Here is a 22,541-nt window from a genome sequence, read left to right on the forward strand (position 1 = left end):
GGTAGCAGTTTAATGTAGAAAAACTGATACAGGATGCATATGCAATATATTTAATGTAAATCCTTGCACAGATTATATTAAGATGACAATAAAAAAAAAAAATCAATGGCAACATTGATCTTGTAGTATTTCAGATAAAACTAGAATTTGTTAAAATGTTACATACAGTAGCAATAACAGGTCAAGGTCAAAGCAACAGCATTGTTTTACAGTGGGTTATTTAAATAAAAAAAACCTGGAAAAAAAAAATCAGGAGTCATTTCAAAATTAGCATTTGTCTAAAAACCTCAGGGTATGCCAGGCTACAGCAAAATGGCATGGTCACTGTGGTGATCACTATAAACACACCATCTAAACTGTAAATATGACTGCTAGTAATAGCCCACAGCCCAAAGTGGCTGTGGGCTAAAACTTTTGTTCTGCAAAAAAAAATATAAAAGATAATCACAGAAAGAGTTTCATATTGCTTCAGAGGAGTGGGGAGTGAAATGGTGAGTGTGTCCCTCTCAGGTGGGTTAACTCCAGTTTTAACCCTGGATCAGAGAGAGCGAGGGGGGTGTCTAGAGCTCTGTGGCCGGGCCCCATTCAATGTCGTCAGTCTCGTCCTCTTCCTCGGAGCTATCGCTGCCTCGAATCTGCGTGCGTCTGTATTGAACTGCTTGGTGATGTGCCAGCCTATCAGAAAACAGGAGAGGGCCATCAAATTTACCACACAACACCACTCTCTTACCAGCTAAAACCAATGGACAGCAAAAGGAAACTTACACAATGAACTGAGGGGAAGCCTTCTTTTCCTCTGCCGCTGCCTGAGGCTCAGCCAGCCGAGCCTAGAAAAGAGGTCGAGAACAATGCTGAGCAAAGATGATGAGGAAACAGGGCATTCAATAAAACACCTGTATCAAGTGATACACAGCACAAAAATAATTTAGCCTAGTTTAAAAAACAGTTAAGAAAAGAGGTCAAAAAAAGTGCCTTAAAAAATGTTTTTTACCTGCTGTAGTTTCTCTTCAATAGCAGACAGCCTCGCAGGTTGTGGGTTCTCAGGTTGCGGGCTCTCCAGCTGAGCTTCAGCAAGTGGAGGTTCAGACACAGAGTTCAGAGTAGAAGGGTCAGGGGCTACAAAATCGGGGGGTCCGTCTGACGGAGTGGTGGGGGCAACCAGATCAGTGTTACTGAAATCTGAGTCTGAGAAACTCCGATACACAGGAGCCTCCTCTGCCGCAGCAGGTTCTCTAGTATCGGAGAAACTCTGGTATGAGGAAACCTCCTCCGCTTCAGCAGCACTATGAGGGGGGCTGTAATTCCCATGGCGGGATGACTTGGGCTCAGGTACGTGCATTAAGGGTGGGACTTCCCTGAGTGTGTAAGATTCAGGCTGGGGCTCTTCGTCCATGTCAGGGCTGTAGCGCCCTGAGGCGGGCTCAGAGGATCGGGCTAGAGCAGATCGAGAAGCCATGGAGCTGTGCTGGGGGCGGGCCACGTCCCGGCTGGGGAAAGCCTCGTCCAGGTCCTCGTTGTCAGTGTAGGCCTCTCCGTCGGTGAAGGCCTCGCCATCGGTGTCCTCCAGGTCACTGGCAGCACTGAGATAGTCGGAGTGGGTTCGGTCCAATGCATCAAGGTCCTGTTCTCCACCACTCTCCAACTGGACATAAACAGAAGTGCTGTTAGTTTTTCTATTCAGGTCAAGGGTCACTGAGTAGCAGCAAGACAGTAAACCAGGCAAACCTTCCACTATGGCCTTCCATTTCCCACAAGCTTATGAAATGATTCAACTATTATACATGTAGTAAGATGAAATATCTTGTTACATATTAAGGATTTCCACCAATTTATCAACTTATAGCTTGTACAACTGTAAGTCAAGTAATATTTTGAAGTGGCTCTAAAAAAGCCCCAGAACCTCAATTTTGTTGAATTTCAGTGGTTTACTTGACCTGAGGGATGATCTTTATTAGGGTGACAAAATTTTATGAACGTTGGAATCATGAAGTTCTTTCAAAGCATCATATACTTGCAAAAATGCATGGTGGTCAATTTAAAAAGGACACTGGTTTTCTTGATCCTTACTGTTGACATTTGAGCTGTTGGACATGCAAAGTTTTTTCTGTAATAAATGTATGTTTGTGTTTGTGTGTGTGTTTGTGTGTGAATGTGATGGAGGAAGTGTGTCTTACCGTGACCTCAGACACCCAGACTGGTTTGGCCTGTTGGTGGCGAATCTTGTCTTTAAGAATCTCATACCAAACATTGGAGCTGGGCTGCAGGTCAACACGAGCTGTGAGGGGCAGTGAGAAGAAAAACATTAAATCAACAGTAAACCAATGACCTGCTGGTGTCCAGATAAATGCTTGGTCAACAAGGCAGGCAGTATCAGACTATCTACTGAGTGAGAGTGTGCACAGTGAATCTGGACTGATACATCTTTTTATAAAATGTGATGGGGACAGTGTGTGTTATTACCTGAGAACAGGTGGCTGCAGTGTTTCCTCATCTTGAGGGCCTGGGCGTAAAGGCGTCTGGAGCTCTTGTTGGAGTTGGGGCTGTACCTCTGTCTCATGGCTTTCACATCCTTGCGGCTGTGAGGGTCCAGGAACAGCACCATCGGGTGATACTGGATGTAGTTCAGTCTTTCCACTGCAGTAGGAGTAATGTCCAGCAGGGGGTGCTTGTCCTAGGAATAAATAAAAAGAGACAGACAAAATGAAACAGGAGTGAGGGACAAGCTAAATTAACTACATTAAACTAAAACAAATACAAACCAAACTAATGTTTTTTCACAGACCATTTGAAAAAAACTAAAACTGAACTAAGACTATTTTGTCCACTTGTAAAACATACTATAATGAATGTAACTTTTTGTCTTTTTGTTTATGTATAGAGTAAAAAAAAAAAGAAGAAGAAGAAGACAAATTTTGAGCAAAGAATTCTTGGCTATTTTTACTGAATGAGAATTGAAAAAAATGTAATCCAAAACAACAACAACAACAACAAAAGAATTAATGAATTATTGCTTGTATTTCACAAAATGTGTTGCAAGCATTTATAAAATACCTGTTGTGAACTCATGTTGTACTTGTAAAAAAAATCCCTACAAAAAGATACTAAAAGGACAACTAAAACTTAATAAAAACTTGAAACATTTGTTTATAGAAAATACAACTACTTAACCCAGACTATACAAAAATAAAAATTAAAGATCCAAAACGGTAACACCCTCTGACTGTAAATATGAAGCTGTTGAACTGACAAAATCCTGCTCTAGATTAACAGCTTCCACTTGTTATGTTCACGTGAGACTCTCTTGATGTGTATAATCCAGTTTATGCCTGTTTCTGCTCACCTTCTCTGCGATCTTCCTCACTGTGTCCAGTTTGATGACTGTGGAGCCGCTGTCGCCCCCTCCGCTGCGGGGCACCATCGCTGCCATAACACAATAAGAACAAATTAGTTGTACAACATAAAAAGAGACCAAGAGGATACGTGGCAAAGATGGAGAAGAATGTGGTATAATTATCATTCAACACAAAAGAAAATAGTATTCCTTTATTTTACAAGTAACTGAATGACATGAAAGACCACCAACCTGCTATTTCATATTCATCAGGCATCTCTCTGACCAGCTTGTCCATGGCGATGTCATTAAGAGGACCCAGGATGACTATTGGCCGTTTGAAATTAGCTAGAGACAAACGAGTTTCAACAGTGTTAAAACCAGTTCAACGAGTTGGCTGCCAATAAACATGGGTTTGTCAGAGCATGTTCATTAAACGACAGGCACTACATGACACTATATAAACATGTGCTGTGTGTGAACATCAGCAGATGAACACAAATGAAGAAATACCAACCTTCTCTCAGCAAAACCTTTTCATAGGCGGGGAATTTGCCCTGAATGGTGAGCTGCAGGAGGTCGTCACGAGTCCGACGGACGTTCTTTTTGCCCCCTCTGAGCCCCCGTAGTTTCCAGAACTCGGCTCTGGGTCCCGACACCTGCTTCTCTCCGCTGGCCCTCTGCGCCTGCTCCATGCTGGCCAGGTTGTCCGCTCTGGAGAGGACGATGGAGCACTGGGTCAGTGAAGCTCACAAACAAGGAAATGCATCTTGGAGCACATCAGATCAATGTATTTAATAATGATGCACTCATTGCATTGACACATTGATTATAAATTTTGCCGATTCAAGTGGCTCATCTGCTAAAAGTAACAAATAGATTGAATCACTTTGATTTTGGCCAGAATTGATATGAAATGATTTGAACTGATGCATTCACAATTCTTAAAAAAAGGATTGAATGCATGATCTCAAAGAATACTATAAATTGCAATTGTTTTCTATTTTTTAGAGTAACTAATGTTTAAGTAAATCTTTTGCCTGAATCCTGTTACATGTCAGAGGAAAAATGTCAGGTTTTTCATTGTTGCACATCTTCATTTAATGTGGGGCTGAATGATATGGTAAAAAAAAAAAAAATCATATTGTATTAATTTGACATTGCAATCTGATTTTAACGGGAATGATCATTTTTGCATTCTGATTTTCATTGTCACTGAAAAAGTTATTAAAATTATGATGGTGTGATTTCTTTCTGGGGTCTGTACCACATAAACATGTTTTCTTAAATCTGGAAAACACCATTTGTAGGCCAGGGGATCTCTGTAGCACCATAATACTTTATTCACAACAATGTTTTACCTTTACCTTTATCAAAAAATTGCAGCTTCTGCCATTTGAATATTATATTTCCCCATATTGCCATTTTGATAATACTTCAATTAATTGTTCAGGCCTTATTTAATGGATATAATCATTGAATTGAATCATGATGCACACATTTGAATCGCATCATTTTAGAAAAGAAAATCGTGCTTGCAATTGCAAACTAGTGAATCATGAATCATGAACTGAACTGAACTGCTGTTAAGCCAAAAATTCACACTCCTGATACTTACGCTTATTTAAACACCTATTAGGATGAGGCAGGGTTAAGCTGCATGTCTGAATATAGTGACAGTGCATTTTACTCTCTGTGTACATCAACTTTAGGATTAATATATTCAAAATCAACATGTGCGCCATCTGACCTGGCCTGGTTGGGGATGGTGCCTTTATCCAGCTCGTGCAGATCGTTTCCCATGCGGATGGCCAGCCAGTTGCCGAGCTTGCCGCGGTGCATGGTGTCCACCACCCTGAACACTTCTCCTCTGGTGAAGCTCAGGCCGATGGGGCCGTCTGCCTCGTGGTCAAAGTGAGTCCGAATGTAGAAGTTGTCTCCCAGGTTTGACTTGAGGATTTTTTTGTAAACTAAGGACAGCGGAGAGAGAAACGGCAAAAAAAAAAAAAAAAAAAAAAAAATTTATAAATCCAGCATCAACCGTAGGAAGCATATTCATATTCAGGTAGCTGGAATCATAAATATGTTATCCTATCATGAGTTATGTACTGTACTTACGGTCTATCTTGTTCTGTGTGCAGATTTCCACCTGCTCTCCTCTCTTAATGTTGAGGAGGAAATTTGCAGCCTCTTCTCGTGTGAAATGACCAAAGTCTACTTTATTAACCTAAACAAAATGAGACAGAAAATTTAAACATTTGCCCTAAATTTAAATTGTTACACCTTAAGTGTTAACAATAACTAGCCTGTTTATCTCACCTTCATGATCTGGTCTCCCTCTTTCATGCCCTGTTCATATGCAGGACTTTTGGGCTGGACCCCCCCTACAAAGATCCCGACATCGTTGCCCCCAACAAGCCTCAGGCCCACGCTGCCCTCCTTCACAAATGACACTGTGTTCAGATCTGAGCTGTACCTGAGAATGTAAGAGAGTGGGGAGAGAGATGAGCGTAGAGGAGAAGGTTGAAATTTTAGTATTCTGTTACCAATCACAGAAATAGCTGCGTATATTTTTATCCATTTTAAAAAGACATTTTCACATGAAAGTTACTGACCCTGGATTAGGTGCGGGGTAGGAATCTGGAGGTAGGGAGTAGATAGGCTCTTCTGTTGGCTTGGCTGAAAGAGAGAAGCAACTGTGAGTCTCCCTTCTGTAGAAAAAGAGACTGAAAGCTTCCCAAACCAAACTGATACTTACAGTAGACTGGTAGGTTACTCTTCACTGAAATCCCAGACCTAAGTGTACCGGTTCCATTAGCTGCACGGGGAGCACTGCAAGAGGGAAGAAAACACAATCACTGCAGGTTCAATTTGCCATTAGTATATAAAACATATTTACACTTACAACATAGAAAGGATGGTAGACAGGGATAAACATAACAATGTGAAAAGGACACTTGAGCATGTCAGCTGATTTCAGTGTACCATAAATTCAACTAAGGGGGTATATTGTTTCTGGTTGATGGCATGGCATCACTTTGCCTTACTTGTGGTTGCTCTCCCGCTCGGAGCTCCCTGACCTCCTCAGATGTGCAAGTTGGTCTGACTCTGAGGAATCTGAATAAGGTAAATAAACAAACAGAGGCACAGTGGTCAGGACTGACTTAACATCCTCTGCTCTACACTTTCTCAGTAAAAAAAAGGAAATATTCAGTAGAGTAAGGGATGATGGGGGGGGCGACAGACAGATGGGTGCACTGACCATCAGGAGGTGGTCTCTGAGGCGTTGCAGCTCGACGAGGAGGCTCCTGTTTCACAGAAGCTGAAAAGGAGCCTGTCTCAGAAAGGACCCTGAGAAATAGAAGGATAGCAATTATGCAACTATGTTATCTAGCCTTTATTTCTTTTTCAAATATTCTATGATAACTGAAGAGAGAAAAAAGCTTAGATTTTATTATTATTTTTTTTTTACATCAACAATGAACTTCAAACATTATCACAAACAATCCTTGCAGAGAGTTTCATGTCACGAGCATTAGTGTGTGCAGGGCGTTTTACAATGATACAACACTTTAATATGTTTTTTATAAGGGAATGAAACAAAGGCTACAGACTCAGTGACATGTCACCCATAGTAGATTGATTAAACCATATTAGACCAAAGGATATGCTACTTCAATATCCTATCACACCAGCAGCTCTGTCTGTTTGCCTCACCTGTATCGGCCCTTAGGCTTGTTGGACTTGGAGTTTCCGCTGTCTGTCGAGTCCCTGCGAGGGACAGATGCGTAGCTGGCCTCTGACTCAGATTCTGAGGGAGCTGTAGGCATCAACAAAGGAAGGATTTCATTACAAAGCAATTCAGTTTGCCTGAAAATCAGCAGTTCATTTTGCCTGAAAGTCATATGTAAAAAATAGAGTCTGGTGTCGTCAAAAACACAAAATTGTAAGAAAACATCTTAAGATGGCTCACAACTTAAATAGTGAACCATGTGCTTTACTTTCAAGTGAGAAACCATTTCGCAAAAGGTGGTCAAAATAAAACTCTTTAAACAAACCCAAACACACTGATGCTCCCTCAGTTCTACAGATACAATAATTCTAAATACAGACCCATATCCATCCTCTGTAAACTATACACACACCTCTCTGTGGTGGGTTGCTGGCAGTGACACTGGGGGTGCTCCAACGTGGCGGCTCCACCTGGGGCGGCTGGGATAAATCTGGGAGGACTCTGGAAGAGAAGAAAGGGAGGTGGGAGTGAGGGAGGAGGAAGACAACAAATCTCAGTTACGTTTGGAGAGGGGGGCTGTGGCTAATACGATGATCATTGATGAGAGGATGAGACTGAAATATTTAATATTCACCTTAGCATCTGTGGGAGTACTTCTCTCTTTGATGGTTAACTGCTTTGTGAGTGATCACAAAATCAAGGAGTTAAGTATTCAATTGTGTCATTTGTCTTATAATTGATCTTGCTTAGTCATGCTTATTAGGCATTATGAATTTCAGCCATATGTAATCAAGTGTTGTGTAAACATGCAAAGAGCGAGAACTGATCAGTAAATAGGGAATGTATGATAAAGATGCCCGATTGGGTTATTTTCACATCGGTGATAAACGTGTCCTCTGTCTCATCAACAGCCACATACAGTAGAGGTACATGTTTAGTGCAGGTTATGTTTATTTAATTGTTAAACAGCTTCAACAGAAATACAGGCTGCATCATGGGGTACACAGTGAAAAACAGAAATCAAGTCCAATTAAAAACTATAATTCTAAAGACAAACATCAACAAATCAATAAAAAAAAAAAAATCACAACACAGAAAGGGGTCATTAAAGTAGTTATGATAAATGGTAACTCCAGAGTTCCCACACTATGTCAAATGTATTTTTGACTTTTCATGACTTAAATGTTGACTTTCCATGACCTATATAAATGTAACATGATGTTTCTCTCCTTGTCTAAAACTTTAAACACATTTCAGATTCAGAGGTTTTATTAAGGTCTATCATTCTGTTCTGTACTGTGGGGGAAGTGAACATAACATGAATACAATGGCAACAGGTATTACACTTGTTAAATAACTAGTTATTTTCCTTTTTTGTAAAGGCTTTAAATTGATACTGACAAAATTCCATGATACTCCATGACCTGACCTGTCCTAAGAATTTATCAAACTCCCTGACCTTCATTGTCTGAAACAGACTTTTCAAAATTACATGACTTTCCAGAAATTACATGACCTGTGAGAACCTTGTAACTGATCTAAATGTGGGAGGAGCTGTGCACGGCCTGCTCAGTGTCCCGGTCCGTGAACTCTTGTTGGGTTTCAGGAAGGGGGGAGGGGGGGGGGGGGGGGTTGTTCAGGGGCGGACCTTCATCAGTACCTGTATCTACTGAGGGAGTCCTGGTTGTAGGGGTTGCCCTGCCTCGGGGGAGGGCCGGAGCTACCGTCCGACTCGGACTCAGAGTCTGGGGAGAAAGAGAGAGGGACAGTTTCAACACAGGGCAGTTTTTAAGGTGCAATAATGAAGAATTTTACTGTGTTTTTTACAATTTTTTTTTACAATATTTTTTGTAAAATATTCATCGTTTTTTTTTGTGATTACCTACCTCATTTGTCTTTATTGTGAAAAAGTGACTTGATTATTTATGTCAGTATTGGTGCAATGTCCTCATCATCAATAAATGGCAATAAGGTTTAGAGATTATGTCATGGCCCTTTAAAGCTACTAAGTGTGCTATTTTTGCTGAAAGTGAAGAGACACTAGAGGACTGATTTATCAAGCATGCTGCAATTTAGCAGCTGGGATGCAAAGTTTTATGTTGCTGCAGTTTCTCAATTCAGTGAGTAATTTGCCAAAACAGATAATGTAAATGAGCAAAGCAACAGCTGACTTAATTTGAATGCACTGCTGGTAATACCTGTGCCTGGAAGAGGTGCCTGGTGCTTATTTGAAAAGCAACATGGCATTCAGACCAGAAGAAAGCAGCTTTGAAAAGGACACACCATTATCAATAAAAATCTGTTTGTAAAACAGGTTTTGCTGTTGTGTTTTCACATTTTTTGTGGTAGAACTCACGAGTTGTTGAGGACTGAACAGCACATGGTTTATCCACAAGTCATAGGTTGTTACTCAGCTGATGGTCCCAATGGAGAGGGAAACTTTCCAGGGACAGTTTCCCTGTGTATTGTGCAGTCACCATGTGCATTAAGCTTGGAGGCCTACACCAGCCTCTATGCTACAATTTGCATTGCCTGCACACATATAGTCATGGAAGCTTCAGGCAAAATCTTAGATGTGTATGGAAACAGTAAGGCTGGACTGCTCTGGGTGTGTGTATATGTGTGTGTGCGCGTGCGCTGACCTGGGGGTGGGACTCTGACAGGAGAGTTGATCCTCCGTGGGGACGGCTGGCGAACAGGGATGGGGGAGGCTCTCATTCCTGAGACAGGCAGGTCAGGAAGAACTCTAGAGGGAGACAGGGACATGAGAGTTTGGGAATAACAGGATGGCAGAAAAGGTCGAGAAGTTAAAGTAAGAGTAAGTGTAGACACTGATAGATGCCAAGGAAACCTGGATAGCTTTCCTCAGCATCCAGGATTCATCTATCCAGTGTCATCATAAGTTAACTGATTTCGTCTGTTCTTTTTGGGGTTTTTTAAATCAGAAAAAAATATGTATTTTTTTGTAAAACAACCTGGATTTATTATCATGCAGATAAGTTGAAATTTCAACACAGCACTTTCGTTCTTTTAGAGTGCTGGCTCAAGTTTTAAGTTTTAATTTAATTTGTACATGAAAAAAATGTTGAATGGACAGACAGTTTAGTTTAATCAAGTTATGTATTCTTGTCTCTTACTTGTATCTGTCTGGGCGGGGACTCTCTCTCCGTGGTGGGGGGGGACTGTTGCGGTCTGAATCTGACTCTGACACTGGCCTGCGGGGCCGTGAGGCAGAGGAAGTCGGGCGAGGGGCGTTCCAGTTATGATGTACAGGGGAGGCTCGCGGGTTGGGTAGGGTGGACACCCCTGACAGAGTTCTGCAGCGAGAGGAAAAATGTATTACGTATTAACAACAGATCAGACTGTTTAATATTGTGTGGTTCAAATGGTCAGAGTTGTAGTAAGATGATAAATGGCTGAGTGTATTGTTCTGGGTTCAGGAGCAGTACACTACAGACCTGTATTTATTAGACTGGTCCCTCAAGTCAGGACTGTCTCTGTCTCTCCTGGCAGGAGGAGGGGAGGCACTGCGGTCTGACTCAGAGTCTGAGGGAGCTGGAAAAACAATAAATGACAAGACAATGGCTTATTGTATTGTAGATATTATCCTAATGTGCCAACATTTGTCTTCCCTCTCTTTCATAAAGGCGTCTCATTGCTACCTGCCTCTCTTGCTAACATTTCTTTCTCAATGTGACTTCCAACAGCTACACAAAAACAAACAAGCTCTGTAAACACAGTAGTTCTCAGCGCTCAAGTTACACACTCACATCTCAAAGTGCTCTGAAAATAGACCTCTGCAGTATCAATGTTGTCGTTGGCAGTTGGGTGTCCATGTTAATATATCTAAGCTTCTGGGGGTGCCCCTGATTTAGCCATTTAAGAATTCCCTAAAATCCTATAATGTGTAATTCAATGAAGGTTTATCTGAGTTTATGATGAATGAATTGTGTCTAGTTCTGGTAGGAGAGAGCAATTCTCTGCAGGACTGACCTCGGCGAGAGGGGTAGGCCCTGGCAGGAGGCCGTGTCAAGGTGGAGCGCACGGGGGACGAATCACGGGACTTGGCTGGAGGAGGCTCAGCTCTGGTTCTGAGGTAAAAAGGCAAATCATCATTCAGCAGTCCTATTCTTAAAGTAGGAAATGGAACGGTTACCAAAAACATAAATTCACTTTGTGTTCTACCATCCTTTATACGATGAGCTCAGAGGTGAGTTTTACAAAAAAAAAAAAAAAAAACAACTTTTATTGTTGCTTTTATTGGTTTTTGGTTTGAAACTTGTGATTTTGAGATATGTCTCACTAAAGATGAATCCTGTGTGCTCTGAATGTAGGGAAAATACACATACATTGCAACATGATTTATGTGTTTGTTATAAAGGTACCTAGAGTGCAGGATACAGAAAATAAAATAAAAGAAAGAAAACAGATATCATAAAAAATATATATATCATAGTCAAATCAAGCTGTGTGATTTGCTATGTGATGTTGGCTCAGGTGCCAACATCAAATTGTTCTGTGAAAACAGATTACAGTATGAAATATTAACATGTTATTTCATGGTGAGATAGGTTTTGTGTCATTCAGAACTGACGTGAGTCCCTGGCAGATGGCAGTTATTATAAGTTAGGTGTTGTGCAAACCTCCGTGTCCGTCGTTCTCTGTTGGTGGGACGGGACATTCTGTCTCTGGGAGAGGGAATGTCTGTGTCGAGGTCTGAAATGTCTGGTGGGACAAATACAGGAGATATAATCAGTGAGAACAGAAATTTGGTGGATTTTAATCTCAACACATCTTCCTCCACCTTTTCAACCCTTCATTCTTCAACTGTTGTCCTCTTTCTATCCATTTTCTCCACCTGTGCTTTCTAGTTCAGAACTTTTTTCAGCCCACCATCCTCTCTCTTCGGACCCACACCCTACTTCCCTCACACTCCAGTTTGCAGATGCTCTCTTCCCACATTTTCCGTCTCTCCAGCCCACATCAACCTCCCTTTCTTCTCTCTTTTCTATTTCTCTTTCTATTTCTCTTTCTCTCTCTCTCTCTCTCTCTCACCCTCCAGTTCGGAGCTACTGTCGTGGCGACGGTCGTCCTCACTGTTGGGGGCGCTGTCCTCCACCTCAGGGATGCTGACCAGGAACTTGCGGTCATCTCTGAGGACCATCATGGTCAGTTTGCCTCTGCTTTTCTCCACCAGGTGCTTGGTCTCCAGCAGGGACAGGTTCTCTGTTGTCATGCCGTTAATCTGGACAAAGACAAAGCAGACAAACTGATTGACACAAAAAACAAAGATCACAGATCCTCATAGACTGCAACAGTAACTTTTTTGGTACACTTACTTTATAATGAGGGGCAAATTCTGAGTAATAATGATCAATTTGTAGTTAATCGGATAAAATTAGCATCTACACTTATGTGTTTAGTTAGACATGGATAGAGATGTTTAAGTCTTAGCACAGGAGAGAGAAACTACTCTTGTAGTTTTAATTAATAGTAATGTAGTTGTAATTAGTTCCTTACATGCCTCATACTGAGCAAATGAAACGCTTAATTCAGGTGTAACTACTTACTAACTGTTAGTAAGCATTAATTACGGGCTGACTGAGAGAGACCCCTAACTAATGGTTAATAGTATGTAGAATAAGTCACGCAACATGAGGAGCTAATGCACAGTTAATAATGACTAATACATAACTAATAAATGACTAATACACCAATAAACAAGTAATTCATGACATTAGTGTACCTTAAAATAGAGGTGTTACTTAAAAAAGAGACACTGAGCCTACAGTTTCAGGAAGCCAGTAATCTATGAAATCTCACCTTGAGAATTAGGTCTCCTTCCTGCAGAGTGCCTTCCTTAGCAGCGAGGCCTGTTTCTGTCATGTGCTTGATAAAGATCTGACTACCTAGTTTCAACCCATACTCTGCAGAAAGAGGAAGAACAAGACACCAGTACAAAATCAACATTTTGGATAAAAGAGAGTGATAGATTATCCCGTTGTCTAAAACACATTGCATACACTAGCACTGGAATGAATGAGTACTTTTGGGTAACACCTTGGTACCTGCATTTTTAAAATCTGCTTGGAAAGATATGTGTAAGCGGCAAGGTCAGGGAAAGAGTTGGACATCTTTCTCCAGTCCCTGAGGTCCTTACCATCTGTGAGTTTCTTCTTAACTAGAGTGGTTCTGATGGGTTTGTCAGCGACGTTCTGCTGAGGCAGCCTCTTGTATCCTGAGGACATCAGTGGCAGTGTGTTGCTGTGCCCGTTACGGTCGGGAGTGGAGCTGCGGCCGCGGGAATGGTAACGGTTGGCATCTCTGCCTTTGTCACTGCCATCAGAGTAGCGTCGCGGCCGTCGGCTTGGAGGGTCCTGGTCCAACAGGTTGGAGTGGGAGGCGGCTCGGGACGGCTTGTTTGTGACTGGGATCTGGATCTTACGAGGACGTTTCACTGTCTGGAAGGGAGAGAGAGAGAGACAGAGGTGTAGAAAGAGACAGAAGGGCCAGAGGTGCGACAGAGACAAAGAGAAAGGAGGAAGGTATCATATGGATGAGCAGTAATACACAAATAAAGTGAATGTTCCACAATTTGAAAGTCTGAGAAAAGCACGACACACAGTTAACTAATCTGCAATGCAGAAACAAAAGGCAAAGGTGTGGAAGTATTAAGGTATTTGTTTATTTTTTGGTCTGTACTCACTATGTTGGCCATCTTGCCACATGATTTAAGGCTCTGAATGGTGAAGTTAGAGTGGACGTTCTCCATAGACTCTCCATTGACCATGACAATGTGGTCTTTGGTGCTGCAAGGCAGAGGCACATTATAATCAGCGGAGAAACATGAGTCTGACTCTGCTGGTGGTTCACATTTTTGCACAGAATATTGCTTCAACCTCCAGGTAAACTCATATATTGCTGTGGCTGGATGTCTCTGAAATGTCAGTATTGAAGAAAAACAGCCCTGGTTTTAGGTGGACCATCATGCATTTTAAGTGTTAAACCAAAGCGCTGTAGAATTTCTTATCTTTTTGAGGAACACAGGATCCTTCAGTTGAATTTAAAACATCACCATTATCAGCTGAATAAAATCCCCAAAATTGGAGCTATGAGGTTTTCACCAAACAACAACGGCATCTGTGCAGGTCCGTGATCATGTCTTCTGTATGAAAACGCAGTCCCTACATATACCTACTGTCAGGCACAACAAACTGTCATGTCCCAAAATGCAGCAGAAGTCAACTTACAACAGCCGTCCCATGGCCGGACCATTTGGCAGCACATCGGACACCACTATAGCTGTATCCCCAGAGTCTGGGTGAGGTTTGTCCCGGCCTCCAGATATGGCAAAGCCAAACCCCAGCTTGGGATCCTGATGAGAGAGAGAGAGAGGGAGAGAGAGGGAGAGAGAGAGAGGGAGAGAGAGGGAGAGAGAGAGAGAGACAGACAGAGAGAGAGGCAGAGAGAGAGGAATGGGGAATACAAAAAAGAATGAGAACCATGAGGATGGTGTAATCAAAAGCATACACTAAATGGAAAGAAAGAGTGCAGGAAAGTGAGTTAGTAGCATGTGCTCATGTGCGGGAGATGGAGAGATAGAGAGAGAGAGTGCACATTCCATCAGCATTCAGTATGACCTGGACTAGCGAACACCTAGCTGCAGGGTGTGTCACACTGAATTCTTCCTGGAGTCTGCTCTGGGAAAGTGATAGGTCTGAAGCCGAGTCCCGCTCAACCCCAACAAGTGTTTGACAATACACTCGGAAACAATACTGAAAGTGCCTGTCTGCTATACACGGAGGCTCAGCTTTCAGCTCTGCATCGAAGGCTATTACACAATGAGAGTAAAACATATAAAATACTACTTACTTTGCTCAGTGTTATTGTATGCTGCTCCCATATCGTTAACTCCTCCATGCCTGGCTTCTGGAGAAAAACAACAACAACAGAATGACAATCATGAGACATTGGAAATGAACAACTACATACCATGACAAAGAAATACTTCACTCAGGCAATATTAAATCACAATACCGACAAAACAGTATACTGGAAAAGCACCGACAGCAGTATAAGCCTAATGAATATATAATCCAGGACCTTACAGTAAAAAAGCTCAGTCTGAGGTGAGCTTGAATCGTCTATGTGTGACTCGACCCTCTCCTAGCATGCTCTCACCTGTCTCATTCCTGCCTGACAGGTATGGGGGAGGGACTATCTGGCATGTGTGTGTGCCTTTATGTCCCTGAGGTGCTGGTGACATATGACACCCAGGGCTTGTAAGCATGGCAAAGTGTACACAGAGACACAGTGTACAGAGCCAAATTTATTTTCTCTGTCAGTGAAACATAGACATTTGTCCTGTTCTACACAATGCATCTCCATATGTAAACACTTCAGTTCAGGTGGTTGAATGCTGTCAGTTTACAGTCCTTCTGCTATTTTGAACGTTATATGTAAGCATTTTCCAGGTGAACACAATATATACTTATTTTCAAGTGGCAGTATTTAGCATGACCCACTTACATACACAATAAACCACCTCAAGACAGACTTGTAGTTGCTGCACCACAAGCATACCAATCATGACTGTCATTTTCCAGATACCAGCAAATTTCAAAACCAAACAACACGCAGGCAGGCATGCCATATGTCATTGTATTTCATTGAGTCAGGAATAGTCTTGCTGGGTCATACTAATTGGTACGAACGGATAAAGCCAGCTACTCTGAAACACAGAGGCAGCCTATTGTAGTCAAGTGGTGAAAGAGCCAATGGCTTCTTCAACTACCAAGGGGAGGGTAGGAAATGTGGACCAAATGAGAAGACAGTATGACATACTGACATGCATTTGGCATCCAGAAAGCCTTGACAGTGCTGAAGAATTCTCCAATTTGCTGTTACACTTACAAAGACTATCTCACCTCAAAAATCTAATCATTTTTCAATCTGCACAGGGCATATCTGTCCACCAAATTTAATGGACATTTGTTCACAAGTTTTGGAGATATCCTGATGACAGACAGCTGGCTTAAACTAGCCAACAGGAGTGTAAACATAACCACCTGGAGGTAAGGAATACTGTGTGTGACCTGTGAACAGTAGGCCTTTTGTTTGAACACGTTAATGATCAACCTGAGAAAGGAAGAAACAAATACAAACAACCAAAGAGATGAACCCTCAAATCAGAGCTGTCAATTTATTTTCCAAGTGCATGCCAAGCTGTTATTTACATCTATACTGTCCCTCAATCTGATGTTAGTGTTGTGTGATATTTGTTAGTTATTTGTAGCTTGTCAGTGCACAGAGCAGCGTGAACAATGCAAGCATACTCTGAGGAAAGTGAAAGTTGAAATGCATTGGACTGAATGTCTATGGATATTCTCATTTATCCAGGTCATCGTTCTCTTTGGGCAAAAATGAATCATAGGCAACTGGACTTGTATTAGTCTTAGGAAGACGTTTCGCCTCTTATCCAAGGGGCTTCATCAGTTCATGCGCATCGGTCTTTCTAGTCCGCACTAGTCTGACAAAGGACAGTGGGGTAAGGTCCAGGTATTTAACCTCTGTGGGAGTGTCCACCCTAATGCCTGTGGGTGGGGTTTCTGGTTTCACTTGACCATTGTGATGGTCTAGACCATCACAATGGTCAAGTGAAACCAGTGCCTGCATGAACACACCCACAGGCATTAGGGTGGACACTCCCACAGAGGTTAAATACCTGGACCTTACCCCACTGTCCTTTGTCAGACTAGTGCGGACTAGAAAGACCGATGCGCATGAACTGATGAAGCCCCTTGGATAAGAGGCGAAACGTCTTCCTAAGACTAATACAAGTCCAGTTGCCTATGATTCATTTTTGCCCAAAGAGAATTGGACTGAATGTAGCTCTCACACACAAGTGTGAACACCCCTTGACAGAACAAATGTCAGCTTGCATGTGTGTTGTGCTGAAAATGCAAGTCAATGAAAGGTCAAGTAGTTAGGCAGTAGATAATTAATGGAGAGCCCTTGAACATTGAAATGGAACACATCCAGACGAGACAAGTCAAATGACGATAATAGGCAACAATTGGCTGAAGTAATGATTGTATCAAATGGCTGCTAGAGCAAAGAGCGAACATGATTGTTAAACTGCTTTACAACTGTCTGACAAGACAGATAGGCCTGTCATACTACAGCAACACTTAGCTGCTCAGTGGATCAATACTCCAGCTGGTTGATGAATAGCTTAGCCTAATTGCAGCACACTATTGATCTCAGTTAAACTTTAAAAAAGCTTTAAATGTAATCAGTGATATTCACATAACAGCCATCCACCACTGGAGGAAAAGGAAGGAAGATAATGACATATGGAAATTGCAGAGATGCTATCTTTCTTCAGTCTAGGGACTTTCCTGAAAATAGGTTGATGTTGCTAACAACAAAGCAAGCCTCTAAACAATGTGAAGCAGAGCGAGTTAACACATAGCATATATGCACCACACATTAGATATCTTGGTCACAAAGATGACATGTTCAGAGTAAACAAAGTGTCCAGGAAGTTATCAGCCACACACACACTTTTCTATTTCAAACTATTCTGTAGAATCCAACAGACAGCTCTTTGAATCAGTTAGCAAGAATGACAACTGGTGAAACAAATGGCAGGAAGCTAACAAAGGTCGGTGAGTGTTACTGTCTCTCATGAAAGCCTGGTGACGCCCACAGCCCACTTCTGTGCTTTTAGTTTTCACCTTGCCATTTCTAAGGAATCTTTAGCTAGGGTCTAGTTCTAGTGTATAGTAAACACCATGTCACTAATAAGGTAAAGTAATTCTTTGCTCACTTTCAACATTTTGGGTACTCTCCAGCAGGTTGCACAATAGTTGACTACTAGTGTTTTTTTCTTGCTTCCTACTTACCACTTGTTCTTTGAACCTCACTTCCATTTCCCTCTGGGATCTCTGAAATAAGCACAACACCTGTGGCCTCCTATGCTCAACACACACCCAGCTCTTTATACTCCATATGGTACCAACAAATGCGGAAAAAAAAAAAAAAATCACAGATCCCACACTTTTCCAACTCCTATTACGTCCTCCTTAAACTGCCTCTGTGTGGATGGTGGCGTCTGTCCAGCAGATACCTGATCCTCCTGGAGAATTAATATCTAATGTGTCTGGCTGTGTTGTTTCTCTGTCAATGGGGACAGAAGGAGAAAAAAAAACACCTAGCAGAAACCCCACCTGGAGCGCTCCTCCCCCACCCAGACTTTGCCCACTCTCACAGCCACTCTGTATTGCCCTTTACTGCCAGGGATTTAAGGTGGAACCACAATGTCTTACACAAACTCATTCACCTATATTGGAAAGGTGAAGCATGAAAGGTGATTCTAGATATGCTGTGCTATATTGGGTCATTTCACATTAAAAAAAACAAACAAAAAAAAAACCTTGGAAATAGTAATCTGATTTCACTGAAGGACAGGTAATCCAAGTTATGTTATTACCACTCTTACTGTAACAATGATGTAGATACAGCATAAGAAATACATCCATTCCTCAGTTCCTCAGTGAATTACAGGACTAGTGTTACTTAATAAATGCAAACTGATTTGCAGCACTGCAAACTAATAAAGCTTCACAAGCAGTGCTCTGATAGCATACTCTCAGACCATACTGAAACTGGGCTAGCAGTAAGAAACATGAGAGACCAGAGATTGTTCTTATAATATGTATCCACTTACGGGCACAACCAGGAGCGGTGGCGGAGGCTCCGGAGGCAGAGAGCCAAAGTGTTTCATCAGTTTGATTCGCTGTGTCAGATTCATGATGATAACAGCAATGCGGCCTCCTTTTTGTTAAATCACTTGCTGATCAACTCAGTCACCTGTGTTCTGTCTGACACCGACACACAAACGTAAACTCCAGAGTTGAATGAGTCGGTACGTAGCTGTAAATATACTTCACAGCCACGCAGGGTCATTTATAAAAGTCTATGCAATCCTGAAAAGACACATAGTCCAAGAGGGGAGGCCACAACAAAGACAAACTTAAAATGTTTAACCTTTTTATAAAAAAAAAATCGTTAGACTCAAAAAATGTGACACAATCTGCCCTTCCTGCTCCAAACAGTGAGGTCATTCATTCATCATTCCTGGGCTGCGCTCAATATCCTCAATCATCCCCTTTTTGATGAGCTCATAAAGTCAAATACGTCCTCTCAATCCCAACGTTAGTCCTGCGTATGTGTCTCTGGGACCAGTTAGGTTAGCTTGTGGTCTTTCCCACAAAAGCAGATCCCAAGCTGCCTGGCTGAGTTTCATTCTGCTCGGCGCTATGGTTACACAGGGGGAATGAGAGCACTGGGCCGTTAATAATTGACGGGGATGTTTGCTGCACTGTGGGTTTGCTTGCCTTGAGTAAAGTTTCCTGGGCTGCTTTGCAGGCCCATGCTGTGCAATTGGCTCAGGAAATAGTTTTGATTGTATCTTGTCTACATGGTAAATGTCATTTAATATGACCCGAAGCATGGGCGCGCTTTGATTATCGGTGCCCTACCCTGTACAGTTTGGCATGTCACTTAACTCGTGCCCTACTTACTTGGGAGGAGGCGAGAGGTGTGGTGTCAGGCCTGGCATTTTTGTGACCCAAAATGGTAAACAGGGACTGATAACAATATTACAGCTTATCAGCGCATCAATAAGAGAACCTCCTCCCACAAACTGGTGTCCAGACTGAAAAAACTGACAGTTGCTACTTCTTGACATGTTCATACGGATGTTTGTGTTCAGCTGGGTGGAACAGCTGGCCTTGGGCCTTTAGCACTGAATTATTAATGAGAAACAGAGCAGAGCCAAAACACCATCAAACCACTGTGGTATCACACAAGCCTTCTGGAAAACAACACAAAACAAAAGGAAAAAACAAAACAAAACACTGTTACTGTTACTAAAGCAAACACTTGTCAGAAGCAGGGCATTGGACACTAAGGTGTGCCCCTTTCTACAGAAAGCAAACACTCCTGTCTAAGGACTTTCAGGAGCTGTTCTGCGCTCCTTTCAAGTTAAAGCCACTCCTGTTGGCCAACCAACATGCAAACAGCTACCAAGTCTCTGTTTTTGAGCACCTTGTTCCCTCCACAACCTGGCTAACACTTAAACCTATAGCTAATGTTTCACTCTGACAAGAGACCTTATTTGACAGGATTTCTTCACAGTGCATCACACAAAGTATCACTAGTCAATGTCAGTGGCCAGGACATGCTAGGCATCTTACATATCATCCAAATGTTACTGAACCACTTGCAACTGACACCAGCATACATACATCCTCTGCTAGTTAATCATAAACAGCCTTTGTGTAAACAGAGAGCTTTGGAGGACACACACTCCAGTGGTTGACAAAGCCCACAGCCTGATTGTAAAAGTACACCAACCAAGGCCCTTTAGCTTCCTCTCTCAAGTGGAATTACTGATGGCATGTACCATCAACACTGGTTAAATATCACAAATACCTCCTGTGCTGTACAACTTTACAACTCCCCTGACTTCAGTCATTACTGTGCCAGCCTGCAACAAAAAACAAATAATGCCATTTTGGGGGCATTATTTGTTTTTCTGGCAGGTGTGTGTGTGTGTTCTGGTGATGAATCCTTACAGTAAGCTTCAGTATTAATCATGAAAAGGCCATATCTGCCTGGAAAGACACACAACTGAGATCAGTACATCAATAACTCGAAAGGGATTTAGAGTTGTAAAGGCTGATGAACCAGCGGTCTTGGTGATTTGGGTCGTGATTATTCAAACATGATCTCTACAAATAGCCTAACCCAGCAGATGCAGCTGTTTCGGAATGCAGAGAGTCGAAACTGTTGTGAAACAGAGTGGCAGGCAGGCAGAAACCTGCATGTGTGGCAGAACCAGAAAGGCGAGGAGAAGGAAAGTGGGGCTAACAGCTGACAGGGCCCAGCCGTGGACGCGCACAAGCACACGCACACACACTCACTCTCATACACTCTCTCTCTCTCTCTCTCTCTCTCTCTCTCTCTCTCTCTCTCTCTCTCTCTCTCTCTCACACACACACACACACACACACACACACACACGGTAGGAGTGCTGTTATCCCATTATACACCCTCTCAATTTTGCCAGCAAGCTAAAGAGCCACAAAAGTAATTATGCTGTTTATCGTGACGCTATGAGAAGCCATAACTGACACGACTTTAACGTTGTTCTGCTCAAAGCCTGTAGCTATGACGTTATTCTGATTTAAAACGGCTGATTAACAAAAGAAAAAAGAGCTAGGCCGACACTACAATATGGCCCTTAATAGACACTATCTTTGCTTTGACAATAGTTGGGCTGCAGATGGGAGGACAGCCATGCTACACGTTTGGTTTTATAGTACCTGAGCTAGCTGGCTGTACCTGTAAACGTCTTCTTTGGCGCTGTAAACGTCTCTCTTCGTCACTTCAGGATGACTCCTCCGAATATAAATAGTAATAAAACAGTTAAAGCCTCTTGTAAACTTGCCACGCTTCGGCTAGGTACAAACAAATCTTTTAAACTGTTTGAAGTTCCTGTGGGCTTCCTGTAGACAGGTGAGGAGGCGTGGCGTTGACGGTTAGAAAAAAACAAAAAGACGTCCAGGTAAGTTTCAGTACGTCATCACGTAAACAGCGTCACGCCCAGGAGAAATCGCGCCCAGATTTTTTTTTTTTTTTTTTAGTTTTGGTTTAGGACTGAATTTATAGTGAAGTAGTTCTAAACAGTGGTGTAGTCTACGTGATACGCAGGTATACGGCGTATACCCACTAGAAAAGGTCCCGCATTTCCGTATAACCACTTAAAAAATAAAGTGGGCTCTTTTTGACCATATTTCGGGGGACACTACAGCTGGAGCTAACGTTAACGTTTCAGAAAGGGAGCCTGTGTGTGTGTGTGTGTGTACCCACTAGAATAAACTAGACTACACCACTGGTTCTAAATGTATGCTCCTGCGGTTAGATTAAGTTAATGAATATAAGATTAAGTTAATATATGTATATATATTGACTGAAAGTAGAGGAAACGCAGTTTATGTATGTAGCTTATGTATAAGTGAATGTATTTAATATAGACCTGATGCCAAGAAATGACATTGTAATTCTTACTTTATTTATTCTGATTAGTATTATTATTATATTGATTATTTGATTAAGTTCTGTCTTTTGTCCCTCATTGTGTTATTAACGTCATGGTAACTGGCAGTGCTGGAAAGAGTACTACAAAAAAAAAAAAGAAAAAAACGTTCAAGTGCACAAAAGCTACTCAGTTACAGTAACACGAGTAAATGTTAGTTATAGTTAGTTACTTCCACCTCTGGAAACTGATAGTCCTGATGTCCCATACAAGGACAAACTACACTTTGCATGGTCCTCATTTTAAATACTAACATGTCCAACATGAGGTGATTAGGACAATAATGAAAATCACAACAAATGGACCACTGG

General features: G+C 42.0%; 1 protein-coding gene across 3 annotated transcripts; it reads right to left on the reverse strand.

Moving 5' to 3' along the window:
- Positions 1 to 34: 34 nt before the first annotated feature.
- Positions 35 to 21,660, reverse strand: tjp3 (tight junction protein 3). 3 transcript variants are annotated; one of them, XM_030048879.1, is made up of 30 exons: positions 21,477 to 21,660; positions 14,937 to 14,993; positions 14,315 to 14,439; positions 13,771 to 13,873; positions 13,225 to 13,525; positions 12,888 to 12,991; positions 12,120 to 12,309; positions 11,708 to 11,789; positions 11,058 to 11,155; positions 10,523 to 10,619; positions 10,202 to 10,381; positions 9,707 to 9,810; positions 8,725 to 8,809; positions 7,477 to 7,565; positions 7,049 to 7,151; positions 6,594 to 6,682; positions 6,379 to 6,448; positions 6,090 to 6,163; positions 5,947 to 6,010; positions 5,651 to 5,807; positions 5,450 to 5,558; positions 5,082 to 5,301; positions 3,849 to 4,045; positions 3,584 to 3,679; positions 3,341 to 3,420; positions 2,461 to 2,671; positions 2,175 to 2,275; positions 992 to 1,642; positions 766 to 827; positions 35 to 675 (listed from the first exon to the last, which is right to left on the reverse strand). In XM_030048879.1, the coding sequence occupies exons 2-30, from the start codon at positions 14,982 to 14,984 to the stop codon at positions 561 to 563; spliced, it is 4,005 nt and encodes a 1,334-aa protein (XP_029904739.1). In that variant the 5' UTR covers positions 14,985 to 14,993; positions 21,477 to 21,660; the 3' UTR covers positions 35 to 560. The 3 variants fall into 3 exon arrangements, with proteins under 3 accessions (XP_029904739.1, XP_029904740.1, XP_029904741.1); XM_030048880.1 differs by having other exon boundaries at positions 21,458 to 21,660; XM_030048881.1 differs by lacking the exon at positions 21,477 to 21,660 and adding an exon at positions 15,173 to 15,221.
- Between the last annotated feature and the right edge of the window lie 881 nt (positions 21,661 to 22,541).

This window comes from Myripristis murdjan, chromosome 4 (assembly GCF_902150065.1).
Source record: "Myripristis murdjan chromosome 4, fMyrMur1.1, whole genome shotgun sequence".
NCBI lineage: Eukaryota > Metazoa > Chordata > Actinopteri > Holocentriformes > Holocentridae > Myripristis > Myripristis murdjan.

Bases quoted from the DNA above. Each gene is read 5' to 3' on its own strand.
- tjp3 (XM_030048879.1), bottom strand. From the start codon at position 14,984: ATGGAGGAGTTAACGATATGGGAGCAGCATACAATAACACTGAGCAAA. The intron at 1,643-2,174 runs GTAAGACACACT...GTTTATGTCCAG, and splicing joins TCTGGGTGTCTGAGGTCACG to TTGGAGAGTGGTGGAGAACA. The intron at 676-765 runs GTAAGTTTCCTT...GTTTTCTGATAG, and splicing joins GCTTCCCCTCAGTTCATTGT to GCTGGCACATCACCAAGCAG.